Source organism: Heptranchias perlo, chromosome 5 (assembly GCF_035084215.1).
Source record: "Heptranchias perlo isolate sHepPer1 chromosome 5, sHepPer1.hap1, whole genome shotgun sequence".
In the NCBI taxonomy this organism is placed as follows: domain Eukaryota; kingdom Metazoa; phylum Chordata; class Chondrichthyes; order Hexanchiformes; family Hexanchidae; genus Heptranchias; species Heptranchias perlo.
The window spans coordinates 58751780-58777155 of NC_090329.1; the positions used below are offsets into that span (position 1 = coordinate 58751780).

At 39.0% G+C, this 25376-nt stretch overlaps 1 protein-coding gene across 1 annotated transcript in view; it reads right to left on the minus strand.

Moving 5' to 3' along the window:
* The window catches only part of cad (carbamoyl-phosphate synthetase 2, aspartate transcarbamylase, and dihydroorotase), a 96346-nt gene that overhangs the window by 25071 nt on the left and 45899 nt on the right, over positions 1–25376 (minus strand). Inside the window, exons 15-33 of the mRNA XM_067985271.1 lie at positions 24995–25128; positions 23255–23367; positions 20331–20575; positions 19165–19411; positions 18242–18340; positions 15824–16048; positions 15416–15598; positions 14352–14570; positions 12542–12709; positions 11055–11237; positions 9632–9736; positions 8504–8749; positions 8303–8384; positions 7896–8062; positions 7302–7466; positions 5882–6013; positions 4745–4946; positions 3893–4083; positions 171–311 (exon numbers count right to left, since the gene is read on the minus strand). Of these exons, the coding sequence (XP_067841372.1) occupies positions 171–311; positions 3893–4083; positions 4745–4946; positions 5882–6013; positions 7302–7466; positions 7896–8062; positions 8303–8384; positions 8504–8749; positions 9632–9736; positions 11055–11237; positions 12542–12709; positions 14352–14570; positions 15416–15598; positions 15824–16048; positions 18242–18340; positions 19165–19411; positions 20331–20575; positions 23255–23367; positions 24995–25128 (3247 nt within the window). The remainder of the gene's footprint in view (positions 1–170; positions 312–3892; positions 4084–4744; positions 4947–5881; positions 6014–7301; positions 7467–7895; positions 8063–8302; positions 8385–8503; positions 8750–9631; positions 9737–11054; positions 11238–12541; positions 12710–14351; positions 14571–15415; positions 15599–15823; positions 16049–18241; positions 18341–19164; positions 19412–20330; positions 20576–23254; positions 23368–24994; positions 25129–25376) is intronic.

The following is a 25376-nucleotide window of genomic DNA, read 5'->3' on the forward strand; positions in this document are numbered from 1 at the left end:
GGAAAAAAGGCATAAGCGTTTTCTAGCAGCATCTTCAATGAATGCATCATTCTGTACATCAAGATAAAGCTGAGCACAAAATACAAGCTGCCACACTATCATGTGATACGTAGCAAATACTACAAAAATTCAAGTTATGCATTTTAGAGAACCTTTTACAGTAGCATTACCTGTCCATCAATGTAGGCCACTTCACCTCTCAATACAACCCGCCGGACTCTTCCCTTCACCTTCTTTCCTTCAAACGGTGTCCACTTGGACTTTGTGAATTGCATGTGCCTTGGGATAATCCATTCTTGCTCCAAATCAACCTGTAATGCACCCAAAATATTGAAATTGCATTGAATTAAAATTGAGCTGCCAGGAGCTCCCAATAGTTAAGTTTTAAACTTATTCTCATACTTACAATTTTCTCCTTATGCAAAACATGCCCAAAATCTTAATTTTTAATTAATACTTCAAATACGTTAAACTTACTATTCGGGCATGTTTCTTTTTTTAGTAGCACTGTAGCCTACTGCTGAACCATTCTGCTGTTTTAATGATTCATGCTCCCTCCCTTCCCTCCCATATAAACAATTTCTAATACTTTCAATGGTGTTCACTGTAAGGTTCTTATTGAAATATTTCATATACTGACTCTAGTAGTTGCTGAGAACGCAGAATAGCTTGGAGTACAGTGGGAACTCAATTACCAGGAATTCAATTCACCGGCTTCCCAATTATCAATTGATATCTTTGAATGTAAAAACATAAGAAATAGGAGCAAGAGTAGGCCATATGGCCCCTCGAGCCTGCTCCGCCATTCATTAAGATCATGGCTGATCTTCGACCTCAACTCCACTTTCCCATCCTATCCCCATATCCCTGGATTCCCTTAGTGTCCAAAAATCTGTCTATCTCAGTCTTGAATATACTCAACGACTGAGCATCCACAGCACTCTGGGGCAGAGAACACCAAAGATTCACAACTCAGTGCTGAAATTTTTCCTCATCTCGGTCCTAAATGGTCGACCCCTTACCTTGTGATTATGACTCGTAGTTCTAGACTCTCCAACCAGGGGAAATAACCGCTCAGCATTTACCCTGTCAGGCCCTCTCAGAATTTTATACGTTTCAATGCGATCACCTCTCATTCTTCTAAACTCCAGACAATATAGGCCCATTCTACTCAATCTCACCTTAAAAGGACAACCCCCTCATTCCAGCAATTAAATCTAATGAACCTTCGTTGCAACGCCTCTAAGGCAAGTATATCCTTCCTTAGGTAAGGGGACCAAAACTGTACGTAGTGCTCCAGGTGTGGTCTCACCAGAGCCCTATATAATTGCAGCAAGACCTCTTTGCACTTATACTCCAACCCCCTTGCAATAAAGGCTAACATACCATTTGCCTTCCTAATTGCTTGCTGTATCTGCATGTTCTAATTTTATGATTCATGTACAAGGACATTCTAATCCCTCTGACTACCAACATTTCTTAGTCTCTCACCTTTTAAAAAAATTCTGCTTTTCTATTCTTCCTACCAAAGTGGATAATTTCACATTGCCTCACATTATACTCCATCTGCCACCTTCTTGCCCAATTACTTAATCTGTCTATCCTCCTCACAGCTTACTTTCCCACCTAGCTTTGTATCGTCAGCAAACTTGGATACATTATACTCGGTCCCTTCATCTAAGTCATTGATATATATTGTAAACAGCTGAGGCCCAAGCACTGATCCTTGCGGCACCCCACTAGTTACAGCCTACTAACCCGAAAATGACCCATTTATTCCTACTGTTTACTGTCTGTTAACCAATCCTCAATCCATGCTAATATATTACCCCCAATTCCATGAACCCTAATCTTGTGTAACAACCCCTTGTGTGGCACCTTATCGAATGCCTTTTGAAAATCCAAATATACAACATCCACTGGTTCCCCTTTATCTACCCTGCTAATTACACCCTCAAAAAATTAATAGACTTGTCAAACAATTTCCCTTTCATAAAACAGAGTTGATTCTGCCTAATCATATTATGATTTTCTAAGTGCCATGTTACTTCGTCCTTAATAGATTCTAGCATTTTCCCTACTACTGATGTCAGGCTAACTGGCCTATCCCTGTTTTCTCTCTCCCTCCTTTCTTGAACAGCGATGTTACATTTGCCACCTTCCAATCCACAGGGACTATTCTAGAATCTAGGGAATTCTGGACGATCAAAACCAATGCATCCACTATCTCTGCAGCCATCTCTTTTAAAATCCTATGATGTAGGCCATCAGGTCAAGGGAATTTGTTGGCTTTTAGTCCCATTAATTTCTCCAGTACTTTTTCTTTACTAATCTTAATTACTTTAAGTTCCTCACTCTCATTAGATCCTTGGTTCCCTATTATTTCCAGTATGTTTTTTGATTCTTCTACTGTGAAAACAGATACAAAATATTTGTTTAACATTTCTGCCATTTCCTTATTCCCCATTATAATTTGCCTTGCCTTTGCCTCTAATGGACCCATGTTTACTTTCGCTAATCTTTTCCTTCTTACATAAGAAATAGGAGCAGGATTAAGCCATACGGCTCCTCGAGCCTGCTCCGCCATTCAATAAGATCAAGGCTGATCATCTACTTCAACTCCATTTTCCCACCCTATCCTCTACATACTTGAAGCTCTTACAATATGTTTTTACAATTCTTGCTAGTTTACTCTCATTTTCAAATTTCTTGGTCATCCTTTGCTGATTTCTAAAACCCTCCCAATCCTCAGGCTTACTATTCTTTTTGGCATCATTTTACACCTCTTCTTTTAATCTAATACTATCCTTAACTTCTCTAGTTAGCCCAGTTGGATCACTTTTCCCGTGGAGTTTTTATTCCTCAAGGGAATGTATATATTCGTTGAGAATTATGAATTATTTCTTTAATTATATGCCATTGCTTATCTACAGTCATATCTTTTTACCTAATTTCCCAATCTACCTTAGCCAACTCGCCCCCTCATACCTATGTAATTGGCTTTGTTTAAATTTAAGACCCTAGTTTCGGACTTAACCACATCATTCTCAAACTCAATATGAAATTCTATCATATTATGATCACTCCTTCCCAGAGGATCCTTAGCTACAAGATTACTAATTAACCCTGTCTCATTACATAATACTAGAGCTAAAATGGCCTGTTCCTTAGGCCTTAATACTCCCTTCAACTTCAGGCCTTAACTATAGCTCTCATTTTCTCTTCAACAGGATATACTGGCAATGTAGGACAAATCTGTTGGCTTTTCAGGCATTGGTGGGGGAGGGGGGAGTGGGGAGCAGGTTGGTGCTTGGGATGGGAACACTCAATGAAAACACTGTGCTGGTGCAGTGATCTTCACCCTGCTTTTTTTTTTCTTTTTGGCATCTGGGCCCTAATGGCTGGTTTACTTTGCTAGCTTTTCCTTCTTCCATTTCTCCCTGCCACTTATCCCCACTGCATCAACTATTCACACATTCTCTATCTTAACTATTTCTAAGTATAATGGTCTCATTATGCCTCCTATTAACATCACGTTATCACCACAAACCATTTAACTATCTTCTGTTTTCCATCTAAGCTGGCGTGCACATGTTGGTGTGCGCATGTGTCAGGGGAAATGGACAGCACAGAATTTTTTTGAAAGGATATGATTGGCTCTATGACAAAAACAACAAATTACACATCGCACTAAAACCATGGTTTAGGGGATCGGAGTGGTGAATGGGACACTACTTTTCTACAAACGTACATTCCTACGCTCTTATAAACACAAAACTATAAAGACAGATTGATTAATTGATCTTGAATGAACATACCACACACACTTTAAAAGAAAGTTAATTCCTCAATACAACTTCAAAGACAGGATGTGTCAAAACTCAAGCCCTACCTCCACATAGGTGTTTTCCTGAACTGGCAATGAAAAGATCTTACGAGGATTTTCATACAGTCGTTTAACTAGATCATCAATGGTGAGTCTTCCCTCACTGACGGCTGTGAGCAACAGTGGCAGCATGGTCTCTAAGCCAGGGTAACCTGGTGGTGGTGAATCACTATTCTTTTCTTCAACAGAATGTGGGGCTAAAGAAATGAAGGTGAAATGTTAACAAACATTTACATAAAACTCAATTACTCTGACCAGTACTTCAAAAAGAAACTTTAGCAACCATTTAGTTGAAATAATTTTGCTTTTAAGATTTTAATGAAATACACATGATCACAGCACCACATTCATTTAATCAAAGAACCATACATTAAATACAGTTCCAACTAAATGTAGCAAAATACAATAATTAAAACCATTGCTATAAATGAATAAATAATTGTTAGTGAGCATGATTTAGTATTTTAATATGCAAACTTTTAAAAAAAAGTTACCAATACTCTTTAGTTATGCTGTGGGGGAAAAAAAAACAGCTCCATGCAAAACACTGATCTGGCAGCAAAAATACTTTTCAGCTCATTTACTACATACTGCCGTTTGGGTGGTTACTTGCTTTATCTTGAACCCACTTTGTACAGCTACACCCACAGGAATCTCCTGGGACTGGGAACTGCAAAGATTATAGCAAATAAAACTGTCGGTTGCAAATAAAAAGGACATGTTTCATCATATCATCAAGATGTACAAAAGGTTAAGATTTTTCTAAAAGCACGTACTACTTTTTTATTGGTTCTTCCAGTGACCCAAACTTTAAAAATGATTTAAGAACTACAAGAGTGTGCCTACTGAAGTACACACCATGATCAGTTGCAAAACAGTCGATGATATCCAAATTTTCCCAGAGAGCTTTCACATCCTCTTTAGTACTGAGCATTGGCCTGACCTGCCCTTTGCCATGGCCTATACTTTCAAGGTCTTCCTCATTCAAGAACAGATGGTGAGGAGCCACTTCACAGGTTACCTGTACTCCTTTCTGTTTTGCAGCTCGAATAATCTGGATCTGTTGGACACAACAAATACAGTCAGATAACTGTGTCCAATAAAAGCCTTGTTGCCTTCTCAGTCACTTTTAGATTTAAACTGAACATGTCTTCTTTTGGGCTTCAGTGAGTGAAGAATAAAAAATACATTCAACACCACTCAACATAAGAAATATTACTTGATATTATGACTTAATAAGTAAAGGTTATTTAATAAGAGTCGTAGGCTTACCACTTTTCATGAATTATATACTAAGTAGAATAGCCATGATCTAATTGAATGGTGGAACAGGCTCGAGGGGCTGAACGGCCTACTCCTGTTCCTACTCCTAATAAACCATCAGTACACCTTTTCTATATTCCACAACTGAAATATAGAAATTTTAGAAGTACTATTTTAGATATTTCTGTACAATGCAGTTTTATTGAATTTAGTCTCAGGCAGGTAGAAATTACACTATGTTTAAGTTAATATGGGGAGGGTATGCAACATTTTCTAGTCACCTGGCTTCCATACCTCCTTAACCCAAGTCCTACCCCTGTCCAGTTTTGGACTGGGCAAAGGATGGCCATAACTTTAGCTTTACAAAGTTTATACTGCCTTTGCTTTGCATAGCTGCCAAAGACAAAATCCAAGGGTTTACAGTCTACACAAAAGGTTGATTAATGAGTTGACAATTGCTACAGTTCCTTTCTTATTTCCCCACTAGGAAACTTTCCAAAAACCGCTTCAATGGAATTTTTGTTCCTAGTATGTGAAAAGGGACATAATACTTTGAAGTAAATAATCAACCAAAAGTTATTTCCAACTAGGAAATTTCAAATGGCTGAAGTATTAGTTTAAAAAAAAATCTTCAAAAATGCAGATTTGTATCTTTAAAGCTTAATGTTTTGCAAAAAATAAATACATATAATTGAATAGATTGGAAGGAATTTTGAAATTTGGTTTTCTTACCTCCTCCTTTCTAGCTACATGGCAAATGTGAACTGGTCTCTGATACAACTGAGCAACCATTAAAATGGCTGCCACAGTCTGTCTCTCAGCATGCACCACTATGGGCAAATGCTTCGGCCACTTCTCAAAGTGCTGAAAATGAGAAGTAATTGTATTTATAATTCATAATTAATCAGTAAAAATGCACATGAAAAGCAACACCTACTTTTTTCAAAACATTTTAACTTAGGCTTAGTGAGACAGTTCGTTTAGAACAAGTAATAAACATGCCGCGAAACCCTGATCCACACAGAAGGTTGGTGCTTCCCTATAAACTGGGGTAGAATGAGACAAAAGCAAACTATACTAGTCTGCTTTTGGTGTGCCTCCTAAAAGATGCTTATAAAACAGTCTGGAGCACTTCTTGCCCACACAGATAAATAATGATTTACAGAACAGAAAAGCAAAAAAGAGGAAAATTTAAGTTAGATTGGAGCAAATATTTTTATGCAATCTAATGATCACTGGATGCACAGGCATAGTGGGGAATGAAGACAGAATAGAGACCTTTGGGGATTCCATAACATTACTACAAGCTGAAACCACCACAAGGATCATGGTATGTCACTGACAGCTTGGATTGTTCTTTCAGAGATCAAGCAGGAAGTTGTACAGCCAGTACAATAAGATGATTATTGAATAATTAGCACGACTGATATTCTTGTGTCCTCCCCCCACCAACCGCCCCCATGTATGAGCAAACAAAAGTTACTGCACTGTACCATTCAAACCAATTCAGGGAACTTAGCCAATGAAGAGTTAAGCCATGGAGGAAGGCTCCAAGATCAATCCTCAGCCTGTGCGGAGTTAGCTCATTTCAGGCTGTTGGTGGTACGGATGCTGCAGCTGACCTCAGTGCCCCTCAGTATTTTTTATGGCTGGGTGGGTTGGGGGCAGGGGAGAAATGAGGATGAGATAAAGAAAAACAAGGTCCCATGAACACTGGCCACGCAGGTAGGGCACTGCACCCCAGCATTATGGCATTGTCTTCAAGAGAAGGAGGAAAAAAATTAAATTGGTGAGAAAAAAAATTAAAACAAGCCATCAGGACTAAAAAAATGTCATTCCCACCATGGGCAAGATGAATAACTGAGTTACAGTGCATAAGTGGGCAATCAGATTTCAAGTACTTAGAAACACTGCTACATAAAGCAAAAAAAAGCAGCTAGTAAATAAATTTTGGGTCAATTTAGACCAATGTGTTTTAGCATTGATTTGTTTAGCAGCATTTCAATAGGTGTCTCAGAAAACTGAAAGCTTAATCTTAAAATGGAAACTACAGTACTCATTGATGTAATGAGTTAGGTTTAAGCAATCTAAAAATTATGCACCAAGATCAGAATCTGATCCTTACAAAACTGGAAAGAAAGATCCACTATACCTCCATCCATAAGGATACGTTATCCATTTTGAGTGTTGAAAAAGTATCATTTAAATACATCTTCAAACCAGCAGCTGAATTGCTTATCGATGGCAAAACATCAGCATTGTCTGACGACGCTCCCAGAAACAATGCAAAGTCACACCGAGCACCAGCAGTTGCCAACTGGGGGAAAAATGTTGCCAAGACATTAAGTTTTTACTAATTTCTTTTTTTAAATATCAACTGTGACCTATAACTCTAATTATTGTTAAAAGCAAAAATCACATCTAATTTTAACAACCTAAAAGTGAGTTCATTAATCACAAGACTAAAAGCATTTATTTCACTTCAGCTCCTCCAAAAAGAATGGAAGATTTACTAATTCTTTTGGCAGCACCAGCATGCTCAGCCAATTGTGCAATTTGCCTGCAGTGTACACTGGTTTAGTTTGGCAGATAATCTAATGATGCATCACTGAAGCATCTACAAGTACAAAAATCAGAGAATATAGCAATTTTAAACATCAAAAATGCTTGCCCTAAAAATCAGGCTGGAATTCAAAAATACTCAATATATCTGAACTTCCAAGTGAAATTTTTAAATACTAATTACCTTCTGTACGAGGGCAAATGAGGTCTGATCTGTGATTGCTGGGTTTGTATTGGGCATAGCACACACCATAGTAACTCCCCCTGCCAAAGCCGCTGCGGTGCCAGAAGCAAAATCCTCCTTATGCGTTCCACCAGGCTCACGAAGATGTACGTGCACATCAATCAAACCTGAAGGTGCAAAATGCACATGTAAGAGACATAAACCTTTGCTTTCAAATACATACTGCATTACAAGGAATATTGACACGCATGCAAACATTTTGCCTTTACTGTTCGCACCAGCTTTACAAAATACAAGATTTTCTCAGACATCTGATTACTAAACAAATGTCAATAGCTGCTTAGACATATTGCTCAGAACTCATACTGACTAAACAGTGCTCAGAGCAAGATTACAGCTACCATTACCTGGTAAGCGAATTAATTTGTGAGAAGTCATAGAATCTACATGAGTCTTCACTGGAGGAGCATCACCTACGAGCCGCAAAGCCTAGAGAGAGAAGCTACACCAATTAAAATAGGTCATATTTTCACTTTAATCAATGAAGCTAAAATATATACATGAAGCCGACCCCACCCCCACAAGTCAAACTTTATCAGGGAACTTACCTCAACAAACAGTTTGGTGCATTTGATATCAATAATTAATGGAACAGAGTAATCTACAGCCAACCGCCGAGTTCGGTAACCCTTGGTAACAAACGAAGAAAGACGTCTTCCTCCAGAGTTCCTCATGGAGAGATTTATAACCAAGTCAAAGTGATTTTCTTCCAGGTAGTCCACAATACTTCGATGCCTCTCTTTCAAAGGACAACCGTTATCAGAATCTTCAAATGGCCAGTCCACTGCCTTAATCTGCAGAGAAAGCAACCAGAAGACAAATAAGTCAATGAATGGGAGTTGGCCAGAAAAAATTCAAGCATTGATCAAGTTAATAAAAATATTCAAGGGGGATTTCAGTATTAGGGCCTGAGTTCAGAACAATAAAGCTAGAATCTTTTCTTCTGCCAGCTGCAAGTGCAATTTATGAAATGTGACTGGCAGGTCTCAACCCAGTTAGTGGTGGACATTGCTCTGTGGCACAAAACTGTCCACAATTCAGCACCATCAGTCTTCTTTAGGCACCATAAGAAAATATCACTGTTTCAGAAGCATTACTCTTCTGAGATTGAGGCAAAAGCACATTGTTGGGATCAAGCAAAGGGAGCTGTGCTCTGTATCTGACCATGCTACATTTGACCTGGGAATGCTTTTGAATGGTGATGAGAAAAGATCCAGTACTGACATCCCCCTACTTAAAGCTCATGAAAATTCAAATATATTCTTGTGCGTATTAGTACAAGCAAAACTGAAATCCTGCCATTGTTTCAACTTAGTTTGATTCAAAAATTGAGTTTTAAACCAGCTTGAAATCAGAGGTACTCTTTGCACCAGAGAAACTAGCAATTTATGCAGGAGTTCCTCCATTGCCAGCTTCAAATGAGACAACTGCGTAAAGTAGAATTGATCAGTTGTACTAATCTGTGCAGTATTTTGCCAACATTATCAACTAGTCCTATTATTTCATATTTTTCAAAAAGAGTTTACAAGCCATTAAGTTTTTTATTTTTCTGGTGAATTTTAGCTCTTCGCTTCTTTATGTAAGGAATATTATATAATTAATTCAGCTCATAGAAGCCATTCCAAATTTTACCCAAATGATTCATTCTGAACCCCAGATACATACAATATTCTTACCTCAATCCCATGCTCAGTATAGAAATCTGCTGTACCCATACTTGCATACAGACTATACCCAAGTTGCTCCAAAGATTGGACTGTGGAAAGCAGCTCACTCTTGTTCTGGAATTTGAAGAAAATATTCTCAAAATTTCACATTGCAATATTTGTTGGAAAAAGGATATGAGCTGAATATAGATGGAAAGGAACAGTATTCTTTTGCCAATAGTCATACGTAAATACTACTCTCACTGTGTGCCTTAAAGAAAAATAAAGCTATGTGTTGCTGCTTTCACTTCACAGACAGTAAGTTAGTTAGTTCAATATGTAATGTTGAATACATGAAATGTCATGTTTTGGAAAATATACCGAAGAATTAATACGCAATTGGATTAACATTTGAAACATGACATTATGCAATCCATTTATACCATCCAGGATTAGTTTTTATGAAAGGATATTTGCAATATTAACCCTGAGCACAAAAGCTGAGTTTACTGATTTGGGTGTGGTCAGGATTTGGGAGGATCTAATTAATATACTCTCCAGCGACAGCTTTTCTGAGCTGTGTGTATAAAAACATTGATCTGGCTATCAATGTACCAAGCTTGGGTTTTCAACAAGCTGGAAAACTGGCTTCAAGGACGATTACTGCTACAGTAATAAAGCTATTCTTCAAATGAACTTGCGTTTATATAGTGCCTTTCACAACCTCAGGACGTTCCAAAGTGCTTCATAGCCAATGAAATACTTTGATTGCAGTCGCTATTGTAATGTAGGGAAATGTAGCAGCCAATTTATGCACAGCAAGGTCCCACAAACAGAAATGAGATAATGACCAGATGATCTGTTTTGCTGCTGTTGGTTGAGGGGTAAACATTGGTCAGGACACCAGGAAAACTCCCCTGCTCTCCTTCGCAAAGTCCCACAAGATGTTTTACATCCACCTGAGGGGGCAGACGGGGCCTCGGTTTATCGTCTCATCTGAAAGGCAGCGCCCCAAACAGTGCAGCACTCCCTCAGTACTGCACCCAAGTGTCAATCTAGATTATGTGCTCATGACTCTGGAGTGGGGCTTCAACCCACAACCTTTCTACTCAGGGGCAGAAATGCTACCACTCAGCCAAGGCTGACACTTATTCTTGATGTTATCTTATTTCTGTAATGCTAGTAATTTCATTATCACAGTGCATAAGGTACAAATTTATAAAGCCAAATGGCCCAGGGAGACAGGAATTTTCTGGGACCTACTGGCACTGCCCCTTCCCCTGGGGCAAGCTCCTTTTCCCAGACAAAAAGGCATTGTAGTGGTTTTCAAAACCAAGGCAAACATTCACCTTTTCAATTTGAACCATGCAGTAACATATATGCTATTATATTCTAGTAGCATTTTTAAAAATACCAGAACTTTTCGTGAGATGTCCAGTATATATGTATTTACCTTGTAGCTGCCAATTGAAAGCAGTATGTTCTTCTTGGGTATTTTAAAGCCAGTGCTCAACATGGCCTTGAGGTACGCCTCATAACGATTTTCTCCAAAGCAGGCCACTTCTCCAGTACTTGTCATCTCCACTCCCAGGACCACATCTGCCCCAGCAAGGCGGGAAAATGAAAACTGAGGCACCTACAAATGAGGCACACAGCAAAATAATAAGTCACGCAAGATTTCTCTCAAAGGCGCAATACATTTCCCCAAGACCATGTTTGGCAACTCATTGAAAAGATTTTCCATATTTACAATAACATGAGTTTTCAAAAATCTACCATCCTATCTTAACAAATGGTCTGTTTCCTAACCTTTCACTTAACTAGATATTTAAACTGGATGTTCGATAAGTCCACCATCAGGATCTTTTTAATAAATTGAACACTGAAGATCACAATTTACTTAATATTGATTGCTCCGACTCAAAACAATAATGGCCAAGCCATGAATAATGAATAGGGACATGCATTTAATTTGTTTTGGTGAGCTGACACAAGAAACTTAATGCCTGTAAAACTGATCCTACAATCTTCAACATGCATCATTTTTCCCAAATCTTCACCTTCTCTCCTGAGGGCAGTCCCTAGACAATGGAAGTGAGAAAGACTGTGGTGTTCTTTCGGCATTAAAAAGCTCTAGGGGTAGGAATCAGAGCTGGCTTTAAATTTGTGGCTGTTATGAAGATGAATTTTGAAGCATGTTTTTAGCCCACATCTCGTCTAATTCCTGAAGGCCCTTTTAACAGACAACATTCACTCCAATTCACATGTCAACTGAGAAATCTAAACAGACACACTACATTAAATTAATTATAATTTAATGTAACAGCAACAAGTTGGAAATAGCAAGTTATGTAAACTACTGATGGATAGTCATGGCGCACCAGTGTAATTCATGAAAGTAGCAGCTAAAGACAGCACTGAATATTTGACTAACACTTTCAGCAACATTTGAATCAGGGCTACAGTGAACCAGTATTTTTGGTTTGGTGACTTCAGAAAGACATTACTAAAGCTTTGAATTTCACTTTATAACTTACAGGGATGGTTACAGTGGTTGAGACATTTTTGTTGTTCCCCTTCATACCATATAAAAATAACTTGCAAGTATCCACATTTTTTTTATTGTTGCTATGTATACTGCAGCATTAAAAGTGTTTGCAATGTACATTCATAATCCAAGCAAAGCTACTCCATGTAAATCAAATGTCACCAACGTTTATGAACATAGCAGAGAGACTTTGAAATAACTGTGCACAAAGATACGAAAAGCGCAAAACTTTCCAGTCAGTTTTTGTTTCCCCAATAGCTTACGACCACTTGTAATTTATTTTCATATGTTTTTTTTAAAAAAAGGACACTCAAAGATGTGGTGAACAGCAATACGCAAAGAGGCAATATTAGTATTCTGTATTTCAATTATCTTTGTTAAGATTAGCTTACCTTTACTCCTACAACTCCTGTACCAGTCATTAGTCCTACAGGCTCAACCTCTTCACCCATTATAACTTGCGTAGCCAGGGCTATCATGTCCACGCCAAGTGTTTTTGACACAAATGGGAAGGAACGTGAAACTCTCACATTGCATTCTATCACTTTGAGTTGGTCATCCTGTAGAGGGGAAGACAAAGAATGTTAAAATACCCATTTCAGTGACTGAATTTTCCAACAATCATCTGATATATTGAAAAAAAAAACACACTAAATGAATGGCTGCGAGAAACGTGTTCATGGAATGAGGAGCTATTTTACCAAATCAGTAGAATCTGAGGTGACATACTGAAGCTGTATAACGTTCTGGTAAGGTCACACCTTCAAGTACTGTGTTTAATTCTGGTCACCATGAGCACATGGGAAACATCCAGTCCCTGAAAGCAGTGCAAAATAAGAAGTGCAAGGCTCATCCTCTGTGTCAGAGGAACAAATTAAGAGTGAAAAACTCAGAGGGTGTAATTTTAACTTTTGGCGATAACAACAGGACATAGATGTAAACTACTAAAGGGCTGGTTCAGGACTAATGCCAGGAACCATAACTTCAAATAAAGAGTGACAACTGTTATGGTCTTCAGGGTAAGGTAATGGAGGGCAAAGACCTTGGCTTAGCTAGATGCTGTGATAAGGGGCAGGGGCTGTGGACATACAATTCCATGAAAAGATTACCTAGCTGGGCCAAATAGCCTCTCACTAGTACTTCGCAATTTTTTCTGTAATCTTTTACAATGGCAAAGCAAAGGTTACACGAGCTGTTTTACTGGTCTCGTGCAAAAAATAAAATCACAAACCCACATGAAAAGTTGGTTTCCAGTTATTGATATCTTATAATCAATTCTTTGAAAAGACTCTTTTACAAATAAACTCTTCCTGCTCCCTAGTCCAGATGATAAGGCCTACTGTAATGCCCCTACCAATGCCCTGGCTGACATCTCAAATTCTTGCTAAACCATATGGCTTAGTTGCACACTGGACAATGCATTTAAATAGCAAGGCATTAGGAGAGCCCAGAATCCATGTCCTTATTTTGTCCAGCCCAAAAGAGACTTAAAAGTTAGTCACAGTTTTTATTTTTTTTTCTGAGATTTGAGTAGTGATGCAATATTTTCATGCACTGCAAAACTAAACCATAAAACTTGTACATAATTAATACAGATGGGAGGTGCGATTAACGGAATCCAAAAACATCCGGGGATGGGGTGATGAGGGATAGGCGTTGTTCTTTTGTCTACATCAAAGTCCCCTCTGCCTGTAAGGATCATGATGTGAAATAAGTTTGAGCAGTCTCAAACCAGTTTTCATGGGCATATTTTACAGCACAAAACTATCCCTAATTCAACACTAAACTGACAATCTTACTCTAAGAGGTCACAGGTTAGCTGGTATGAGAAATGGAAAAATATTACACTGATGCAGTAGAGGCTGCTTTTGTGAAATTTGGGTTAAAGCATGTTGGAGATGGATCTAACGTTGCTATACATGACCTGGAGGGCTTAATAGTAACAAGTGCTGAAAATAGAAAGCGTTCCCAGCACTAAGATCCTTTGCTTTGATGAACAAAAATTAAGGGGAAAAGTCCAAAAACCTTGCATCCTAGACTTTTCTGTTGGTTTAGAACAAAGTAAATTCAATCCAATATCTGCCTGGAATAATAGGACTATGTAGGATACAGGACAAAGTAGACCTTCCTTCATTCATTATCTTCAAGAATGTTGCAATTCAAACACAGCATAATTAATAATTGTTTAAACTAGGATCTAACCTTTGCAATGAGCTGAAGGTTGAACGGACCAGTAGCTTGTAGCTCCTGTCCAATAGCATGAACTATAGTTTTGATTCTCTCTGTTGTTTTCTGGTTTAGGTCTTGAGGCGGAGTTACCAGTGTAGCATCTCCAGAGTGGACCCCTGCATTTTCTACATGCTCCGATATAGCTACTGCTATGACTACTCCATCACAGGCGACTGCATCCACATCAATCTCCTATATGGTATAAACGTGCAACTTGTTTCATTACAACAGTTAATAGCACATATAAGTTACCCAAATGCCATTTAAAACACTAACTGTTTTATCATGCCAAAGACTGTTAAAATAAGTGCATGCCATTCCACCAAATAGATAATTACATCAAAGTTGGACTTAATTAGGCAATAATGGACAAAGTGTGCATATCAGAGTGTTTCACCACACCAGCTTTGATACAAGAGACTAAATCAATTACAGGAATTCCCATCTCCCCATGACACATACAGATTCACATTCATTATTGCCATTAGCTCCTGATTTTTAAAGCAAATATGGATTCCAAAAATACAGGCTTTAAGTCAAAAATCAGATTTACACAAATTTTAAATCTAAATGATCACTCTGAGCACCTCAGACAGTTGGTCCACACAGATGCACAAATATACAATGAAAAAATTTAACTGCTCTCAGAACATACTTTGGGGTCATTAGCCAATCTGGGTGCTAAAATTCTTCTCAAGGAAAGCACACCGTCAGAAACTACATGCTTCAAAGCTGAATATTTCCACAATTTTGTTTGTGGTTTGATAATTAAAAAAGAAATGTCACTCCCTGTAAATCTCTCTTGGCAGGAATGGATACAAGAAAATAAATTTAATCTAAACGCTGAAGTACGTGATTTCTGACTGACAAACAGGGAAAGAAAAAGAAGGGAACTTTACCCTTTTAAGCTTAAAATACACTGATGAATGAAAATAATAAATCAGGATCAGCAAGTCATAAAGAACAGACGCTTCTATGGTGACAAAAATAGCATTAGAAAGAAATTTAAAGCCATGAAAAAATGCTTTTTTTTAAACCTTTGCTTCTTGAATGAATTTGGAAATGACAACTGGGTACTCCTTCGAAACTGCTACTGCACTACTGAGGAACTTCTCCAGGTCACTGTCAGAATAAGCCACATTCATAGCAACCCCACTCAGCACGTAGGATGGGCGGACGAGACATGGGTAACCAACTTTTGTGCAAAACTGCTTGGAGGACTGTAAAGAGAGAAGAGACCCTTAAGTAATGAAATATTAAAGAAGAATACTTTCCAAGTTAAAGAACAAGAAACCATTCTATAATCCTTCAAATGTTGAACTCTCCAGTAATTAACGTGTTCCTTATTTAGCCGTGAAACAGATTAAAATCAAAAACATTTTAAAGCAGATTAACTTGCACACTTCGGACAGTCTAACTGCTTGCAATAAATGTCACAGGCACACCTCTGTGTCAGACAGTTCCTTCCACCGTGGCTGGCTAATACCAATCGTATCCAGCATTCGAGAGAACTTGAAGCGATTTTCAGCTGTATCAATGGATTCCGGTGAAGTGCCCAGGATTCGGCACTGCTGACGATGCAGATCCATGGCAATATTGTTTGGCAACTGTCCACCCATAGATAAAATTATACCCTCTGGGTTTTCCAATTCATAAATGTCCATCACAACCTGAAAAGACAATAAAAGCAGTATTGAAGGTGGTTTCAATGCTCTTTCACTCTCAAGCATACTTTTAACTATTTTAGCAAAGTCGACATTTCCTAAATATTGTCTTTACCCATCTCATCTTAATTTAGTTGGACAGCCCTTTGCCAAAGCCCCTTACACGATTGCCTGAATTAAGCAGTTGATGATGGGAAACCTAGTACATAGCATGCAACATGAGAATCTAAAGCATCAAGGCATTGGACATGTTATGAACAGTCACGTGTAGGTCCTTCTACCACACTAAAAACCAGACATCCAGCAAACAACAGAGAAGGAAAGTCAGAGTTTGGGACAGCAGCTGCTTGAAATGTTACCTGGAGGCCAGATATACAAGGATTTATGGGTTTGATGTCCACTTTAATTCAACTGTAGAAGGACAAGCAATTGTATATGAGCGTGCAAACAGCGGAACCACCATTTGATAGGATATGGCGCATTCCCATCCTGTGGCAGGATAATTCTGGTATTGCAGCTTCTATCATGAGCCTTGTTGCTCATCGTGCCAATTAGTGGTGGTGTCCGGCACCTGCTGTCTGCCTAGCGACTGTTCAAACCCACTCTTCTCAGTTGTTTAATAACCAACTAGCAACGACCAACCTGAGGAAGCGGTGGAGGAGGTAACAAAGCTGTCTTTGGTGTCAATTTGGTTTCAAGGTGATATGCGAGATCATAGGAGAATGGGACAGTCAATTCTCCATGGAAGACTTAATGATCCAACATCTGAACAAGTCAGATCCACAGTAATCTAAGGTTCTGCTGATGACTGACCAACCAGACTGCCTCATTGAAGGTACGTGGAGTGGTAAACCAGTAACTGGGATCTGGGATTCTTCCCACTTGGCTCCACAAAACCTTGCAAGCCAATGCTTTAATAGGTAGGGTGACCAAGCTGGGCATGGAGAAAGTGCCTACTCCACAACATGCAAAGCAAAGCTCTACTTATGTGGGTTTCTCAGTCGTCTAGTTTGCAGACTTTTACGCATGGGTTTCCATGCAGGTCAAGCTTATCAAAATTAAAACAGTTGGACAATAAGACAATCTAGCTTTTGGAAATCTCCACATATGCCACTTTTCAATCCAGTGAGTACTTGAGCAATGTAAGAATTAATCCCTCCTATACTGCAAGCATGTTAGGGGAAACTAGATTGCCAATATCAATTGACAATCCCAACCTCAATTTTCCTCTTCCCCCCCCCCCCCGCTGAAGGAAACTCACACTATGAAATACAATTTCATGGAAACCACCAGACATCTTATTCTTCATCTGTGAACCTAATCAGTGAGGTCCACTTTCTATTCAAGCTTATCTTCAATAGATATCCAAACATGCATACTTTGCAACATGGGTCAATGGACAGTGATTAGTAGATTGAATTTTCCACTTCCTAGTATGAGATACTGAACCCTACAGTTGCACCCCTACAACTGCCAAGCTCAGATCACCTAACTCAGCATAGATAAGGGGCTGAAACAAGAATCTCTCAGTTCTATGTGGCTCGGCACCACATCGTACAGTGTATTTATCATCTGAATCTTTGGAAGAGGCCCTATCCCGCAGAACATTTAAAAAAAAAAGGGAGGGAGGGCAGGTGTGTTCAATTCAAGAAATGTGCACACTTATTGCTGCACAGAATCAGATAATTCAGTCCCAACTCACAACAGACTTCATCTATCGTAGTTACTTTGCATGACAGGGAGCCATGCTGTTTTAGTACAGCAGACACAATGGAATGATATGGTGAAAGGAGCAATTTCGATCACAGCATCTACTCCACATCATTTGTGATAATGAAATCTGATTGAAACTTAAAAAACAAAATGCACCCTCAATCAAAAAGGTGTTGCAGGCATAATTAAGTCTTAAATATTTTCATGTACACACATTATACATCAGAAACACACTTTACAAAAAGTGATGTGACTACTTTAAGAAATTAACACTTTAGCAAACCCAGAATATGAACTGTTGGGGGGAAAAAAAAATTGAAGCTCCTGAAAGGTACAAATATTAGTCATTTTAAGTTTTTATTCAAATAAAAATTCTCTTCCAAATATTAAAGCAGTCATACATCTGCAAACAGTCAATTATTTGTATTTGTAACAAAGGGATAACAGAGAATCATAGGCCAGGCATTACTTTCAAACATAACTTACCTCAAATGATATTTCATCAAAGTAAAGCCGGTCACACATATCATAATCTGTACTGACAGTTTCAGGATTATAATTCACCATTATTGTTTTGTAGCCCATCTGTATGGAATGAAGCATCAATAGTTTAAAGGCATTTCAGCTTTCAAGAACATTAAACACAGCATGCTACACCTCTGCTGGTTAATCAAATGCCGAATTTATATCCACTGATTGGGTGGGGAAGAACAGTATGAAGATTTACATTACATACAAGTCCAAATATCAGTCTTTACATTAATAGTTCAGAGCAAGTTTGTCAAAAAGAAATCACTTAAATATATGTAATATTCAAATTTTTAAAAATACAAAATATTAGTAACCAATTCATTGTTTACAGTAACAGTACTACAGTAGGAAGCGTAATCTTAAAGTACGGAATTAATGTTACTGATTTGAATTTAGGGTTTTTCAAACATTTAACACCTCGAATTTTCCATACTTATTGATAATGGACCAGCAGGAATTAGGACTGCCAGGATTTTCATTCACCTACATCATTCTGATCTTGCTGGCACATAAACCAGCGCTGGAAAAGTTGATCTCAGTTGATCTGTGAACTGAAAGCATCCCATGCACTTACCTGTGACTTCAGTCAGATCAAAGAGTATCTGTCAGCAACCACAGGCTCAGCTACAGAGGGAGTGCTAAAGGCAGCATGTGCTCATCTCCAGCAATCCCTTTGGTAGCCTCTGTTGGATCAGCATTGTATACCTACCAACATTGAAATCAACAGAGAGCCTGCTGAAATACATTCCTGTGGCAGTGAGTAGAGCATTTATTGAATATATTATCTGGAATGTTATAAATTGAAGTTACATTTCTCAAATTAGTCCTTTTATAAAGAATATATAAAATATGCCAATAAAGCAATTTTGAAGACTAACCTTGCGTAACTGTTGGATACATCCAACAGCACACCAATCAAACTCGACGCTGCTCCCTATTCTGTATACACCGGAACCGATCACCAACACGTGAGGTTTCGTAAATTCGAGGTCATGTTCTTCACCGTTATACGTCAAATAGAGATAGTTGGTTTGAGCAGGCCATTCAGCTGCTACTGTATCAATCTGTTTCACCACAGGAAGGATTTTCCATTCCTGTCTCAATCGCCTCACTGCCAGCTCAGTACTAAGGAAAGACAACCAAACCATTTTATAGGTCATCACCCTTTGGGTACAAAGATATTGAACATGTACCTACCCAAGAAGCAAGAAGAGACCTTTAGGATTTTTCAACTCTTCCCCCGCCCACAAGAGGGCAACAATGTTAGTATCTGAATCTGAACTTCGAATTTAATTTATTGTTTTTCACTCCAAATCTGGTGGCCTTATTATACATCCCATGGTCAAGTATGGTTCAAGCTATAACACTAGTACACATAATGTAAGCCAAAAGCAACCTGTGGCCTTTAAGTCTTGTAGTCTAGGCCAAACTAACAAATAGCAGACCCATGAATCAAATGAAAAGTGGTCACATTTCAAATAATCCGGGGCCACCATTCTTCGACTTTCCAGAGGATCCGAGGCAAAGTATAAAGAACTCCAAGCAAAAGGAGGTTGCAATCAGAAGCAGCAATGGTCTAGTGGACAGTCTGCCGAGTAACATTATAGTTGTGTGGAAATGATGAATGGTTATAAGAACATAAGAAATAGGAGCAGGAGTAGGCCACACAGCCCCTCGAGCCTGCTCCGTCATTCAATAAGATCGTGGCTGATCTTAGACCTCAACTCCACTTTCCCACCCGATCCCCATATTCCTTGATTCCCTGAGTCCAAAAATCTATCTACCTCAGCCTTGAATATACTCTATGACTGAGCATCCACAGCCCTCTGGGGTAGAGAATTCCAAAGATTCACAACTCTCTGCGTGAAGAAATTCCTCCTCATCTCAGTCTTGAATGGCCGACCCCTTATCCTGCAGCTATGCCCCCTAGTTCCAGACTCTCTAGCCAGGTTAATACCGTGGTCAAGTTTGATTGCTTTTAAAATGCCTGCTTTGAAAAAAAATTTGCACTGTAAAGTCAATGTGAGTTGCCCCAGTGGTTTACCTCTGTATAGCCATTGCAATCTGTTTGTCAGAGAAACCAAGACGTTTAGCTTTCAGGAGATCACCATGAGGCATTTCATCCTTCATATACAATTCGAGCTTCAGTGAGTGTTCTACTATGTTCTTCATCTTGTGAAGAAACCATTTGTCAATTCTGGTCAATTCATACAGACGGTCAATTGCATAACCTGCCCTCAAGGCTGCAGCAAGGACAAAGATTCTCTTATCTGTTGGAGTTTCAAGTTCCTAAGAAACAATTCAACAAAATGGTACATTATCAAGCATTCAATTTAAAATTAAGATTGGAACTATGTACAAGAAAATTATATGGATGTTGAACCTTTTGGAGGAATGCTGCAGAACGTTCGTAACAATGCAAAACTGGTAACAAGCTACAACTTATCCTAAGGGCAATGTGACGTTTTCTGTGGTAATTAGAACTGTACAAATGTAGGCACAACAAGTAAAGCAAGCTGGTGGTGCAGCATGCTACAGTGGTAGGTGTTTGCACTTATGATTCCCATCACACTGCGAGATCCTGATCTCACTCAGCATTACCGGAAAGGAACAGGCAGATGCCAAGTTCTCTCCAATAGGGAGAGCAATAATACACTTGGGATGCTTTCATTTACTTAACACTGACGCAGCACTGCCAGAGACTCAGGTGAACATCATTTTCTCCCGACAGGAGAATTGTGTGCAGAGATGGGAGAAAAAGGTTTTGAAATCAAGGATTTTTAGAAAATTACAAAAAAGATGTACAATGTTTTCAACATCCTTCAAGGACAGTTTTATCAGCAGCCATTTGAAAGCTCATCAGACAGAATACTACACAGTGTTAGATAGCAGGTAATCCACTATGCTTTAAATGTGGTCACTTCAGGGTGGTCACTTCAGATGTGGTCACTTCAGTACAGGTTAGAAAACTTGCTATTGTCCCAAGTAGATCAGAACTGAGCACAGGATTTCTTTTTTTTTTACAAATATGCATGTTGCAATGTTCGAGGCTGCCAATTAAACGAATAGATTTGCAAGGTAAACAATGTCACAATTGTCAGGGACAGATAGGCGTATATATTTTCAATACATGACAGATTAATTGACCAAATCAGGAATTGAAATAATTTTAATCAGGGATTAAGTCGTGGGATGAATTTTAAAAAGGTACAAAAAACTTGTAATATTATGGCAGTTAATGCACCAGATTACTTTTAACTATTGCATTCATCAGCGTACCAGGTCAAACTATAAATACAGAAGCAAAAAAAAAATGATGGCACCATGCACAACCTCATAGCTCTCAGGAAATTTTTCTATGATACAATTTGGGAAGAAAATTAAACAAAATACACATGCCGCTATGCATTCAAGTACTTTTCATACAATGTTAAGTATGATATGCAATGGCAGGCAACTCCGGCCACTACTGATGTTTTGTCTAAGTCTCAAAAATCTCAGGCTTTTTATCTTTCGCAAACAAACATCGCTAGAAATGAAAAAAACATCTATTTTTTCTCACCCAAATCCTCACTAGCTTCAATTTGGTTCGCAACTTCATTATCACTAATGCATAGAAACACTACATTCAATTTCTGACATAAGAATACAAGCTAAGGACTAAACAAGAATTAGAGGCCATCAGAAGCTTGAAAAATATATATTTTTTTGAAACATACAGCAACACGACATTTTAAAAATATATGTCCCTGTGCAGAGTGAAAAACCCCTGATGCAAATCTCTAATTGGTAGGATTTATTTTCTTGGATCGAATTTTTAAAAATTCGTTCATGGGATGTGGACGTCGCTGGCGAGGCCAGCATTTATTGCCCATCCCTAATTGCCCTCGAGAAGGTGGTGGTGAGCCGCCTTCTTGAACTGCTGCAGTCCGTGTGGTGAAGGTTCTCCCACAGTGCTGTTAGGAAGGGAGTTCCAGGATTTTGACCCAGCGATGATGAAGGAACGGCGATATATTTCCAAGTCGGGATGGTGTGTGACTTGGAGGGGAACGTGCAGGTGGTGTTGTTCCCATGTGCCTGCTGCCCTTGTCCTTCTTGGTGGTAGAGGTCACGGGTTTGGGAGGTGCTGTTGCAGAAGCCTTGGCGAGTTGCTGTAGTGCATCCTCTGGATAGTACACACTGCGGCCACAGTGCGCCGGTGAAGGGAGTGAATGTTTAGGGTGGTGGATGGGGTGCCAATCAAGCAGGCTGCTTTGTCCTGGATGGTGTCGAGCTTCTTGAGTGCTGTTGGAGCTGCACTCATCCAGGCAAGTGGAGAGTATTCAAGCACACTCCTGACTTGTGCCTTGTAGATGGTGGAAAGGCTTTGGGGAGTCAGGAGGTGAGTCACTCGCCACAGAATACCCAGCCTCTGACCTGCACTTGTAGCCACAGTATTTATATGGCTGGTCCAGTTAAGTTTCTGGTCAATGGTGACCCCCCAGGATGTTGATGGCAGGGGATTCGGCGATGGTAATGCCATTGAATGTCAAGGGGAGGTGGTTAGACTCTCACTTGTTGGAGATGGTCATTGCCTGGCAGTTGGCTGGCACGAACATTACTTGCCAGTTAAAAGCCAAAGCCTGGATGTTGTCCAGGTCTTGCTGCATGCGGGCTTGGACTGCTTCATTATTTGAGGGGTTGCTGAACACTGCAATCATCAGCAAACATCCCCATTTCTGGCTTTATAATGGAGGGAAGGTCATTGATGAAGCAGCTGAAGATGGTTGGGCCTAGGACACTGCCCTGAGGAACTCCTGCAACGATGTCCTGGGGCTGAGATGATTGGCCTCCAACAACCACTACCATCTTCCTTTGTGCCAGGTATGACTCCAGCCATAGTGGAGAGTTTTCCCCCTGATTCCAGGATAGTAAACCTTTGGAACAGTAAACTAATTGCTGAATGAGGTGAAATAGCTTTTGACTTACTGCATCAGAAGCTGGCTTCAATGTATGATCAAACCCAACACAGTTTTCGTCCACCATTCTCAGTGCTTTCTGGAAAGCTTCTTCAAAATTACGACCAATAGCCATTACTTCACCTGTTTTGAAACAGATTATATAACTGGGATAACACAGTTTTGATAGAGTACACACCCACTGTTTGCCTTTATAGACGATGACTGACCTGATATGTATTTCTAACATTTTCTGTTTTTATTATACTTCATAATTTGAAGTGGATTATTTATAACATATCAGTGTAAAATAATCCTTAAAAGGAATACTCCAGGCTTTGCAATGAACTTATCTTCTAAATAGTAATGCAGAAAAATCACTTCTAAATATAATTTTCTTTTTACTTCTGAATTATCGCTCATTTTCAGCCCATCTGGCCAACCCACATCTGCTGCTGAGGGAAAGAGGTCAGCCTACTCCCAAGACCTTAATAATGCCCCTTGTAAGTTGCTGTCAGGCATAAATTTGGCCTCAAATTTCACTTCTGCTCTCCCACCACGGAGAGTCTGCAGCCTATGCTCAGCACAGCTTAGATTGGGAGCGGAGTGAGAATCAAACCTGTGCTGAATTCTCACTATCGCTTTTGAGCAACACCTCACAACTCTGAACCCCAACATGAATGGCTAACTGAAATAGCAACTTTCTTGCAGTTCCAAGACTGGAAACCTCAGGGAATAGTTTGGCATTCTGTGTCTAGGTGCTCATTGCTTTTAACAGCAGGAAAGGAATGTAAGTCTGAGAACCAAGATAAGCTTCTGTACCTAATCCCTGAAATAGCAGGAAAATGGGTGTCTTGAATTGGAAACTAGCAGTCACATGACAATCGTTTTTAAGAAGTTAATTAAAATAACAGGAAATATATTTTTGCATGAATCATTTGTGCACTTTACTCTGGAGTGTTCCTTTAAAACAAATGTAGAAAATGGTTAAATAATAGGCATAAGTATAGAATTGGCAATTTTGTGATAAGATAAATATGTTTAAACAAAATGAATATCAACCTTTATGTAAACTGGATAGAAGGAAGAGCTAATGAACCAGATAGCGCGAGAAAACAGAAAGGACAAAGCTCTCTGGAAACATATTCTCCCTCTCTCTTTCTCTGCCAGTATTGATTCAGCATTAATGGTCTCAGGATCAATAACTCAACCAGTATTATTGGCGCTAAAGAAAACTTAAGAGCAAAAAATTGCCAAGAATTTTTAATCATGCTAAAATTTGTAAGTAGTTTCTACTTAATCAAAGTCTTCACTCATCTGAAGGCAAAGACAATGGCCCCAAACAACAGGGTTACTTGGAGGCAGGATCTGCTGCTATTTGACCCAAATGAACCCCAGAGATCAAGACAAATTGCTTCAATTCTTAAACTCTCATTGCTCCCAGTAAAAGCACAGCCATGCCAAGAAACTTTGGTGTTCAGTGCACTGTTCCCAGAAGAACTGTGCAATGAAAAAACACAGCCAATTTATAATACATATCTCTGAATTTTAACTCAAAAACTGAAACTGAGAACAAAAAATAAGTTGGGCTACAATAATACACTGCCATGAGAATTTTTAATGTTATAACTATTTGCACAGTATTAAGAAAGTTAGTGACAGAAAAAAAAATAGAAACTAAAATGTCTTTCAGCCTATAAAAGTGTCAAACAACCAATCTTGGTTATTTGGCAACTGCTGTACTGCAGGCTTAGCTATAAACAGCACTCACCAACACTTTTCATCGAACTTCCAATTTTGGTGCTTACACGCAAGAACTTGCTGAGATCCCAACGTGGTACCTTCACTACACAGTAATCCAGACTGGGCTCGAAATTTGCAGTTGTGGAATTTGTCACGGAATTTCTACACCAAATATATATTAAAAAGTTCAGCAAATTAAGCTAAATGGTTCTCTTGCAAGTTGGACTTCATTCTACTTAAGTTTTATTTCTGTTCTAAAGAAATCTAACTCTATAAAATCACAAGGACTAAGACAAAGATTTCTCAGTTCTACTAAAAAAACTAATGGAGGAATGTTGAAACACCATGATATATCTGAAGAGTTGGTTTTTGCATTAGCAGAAAAGATACATCAGCACCGATATGCCCTG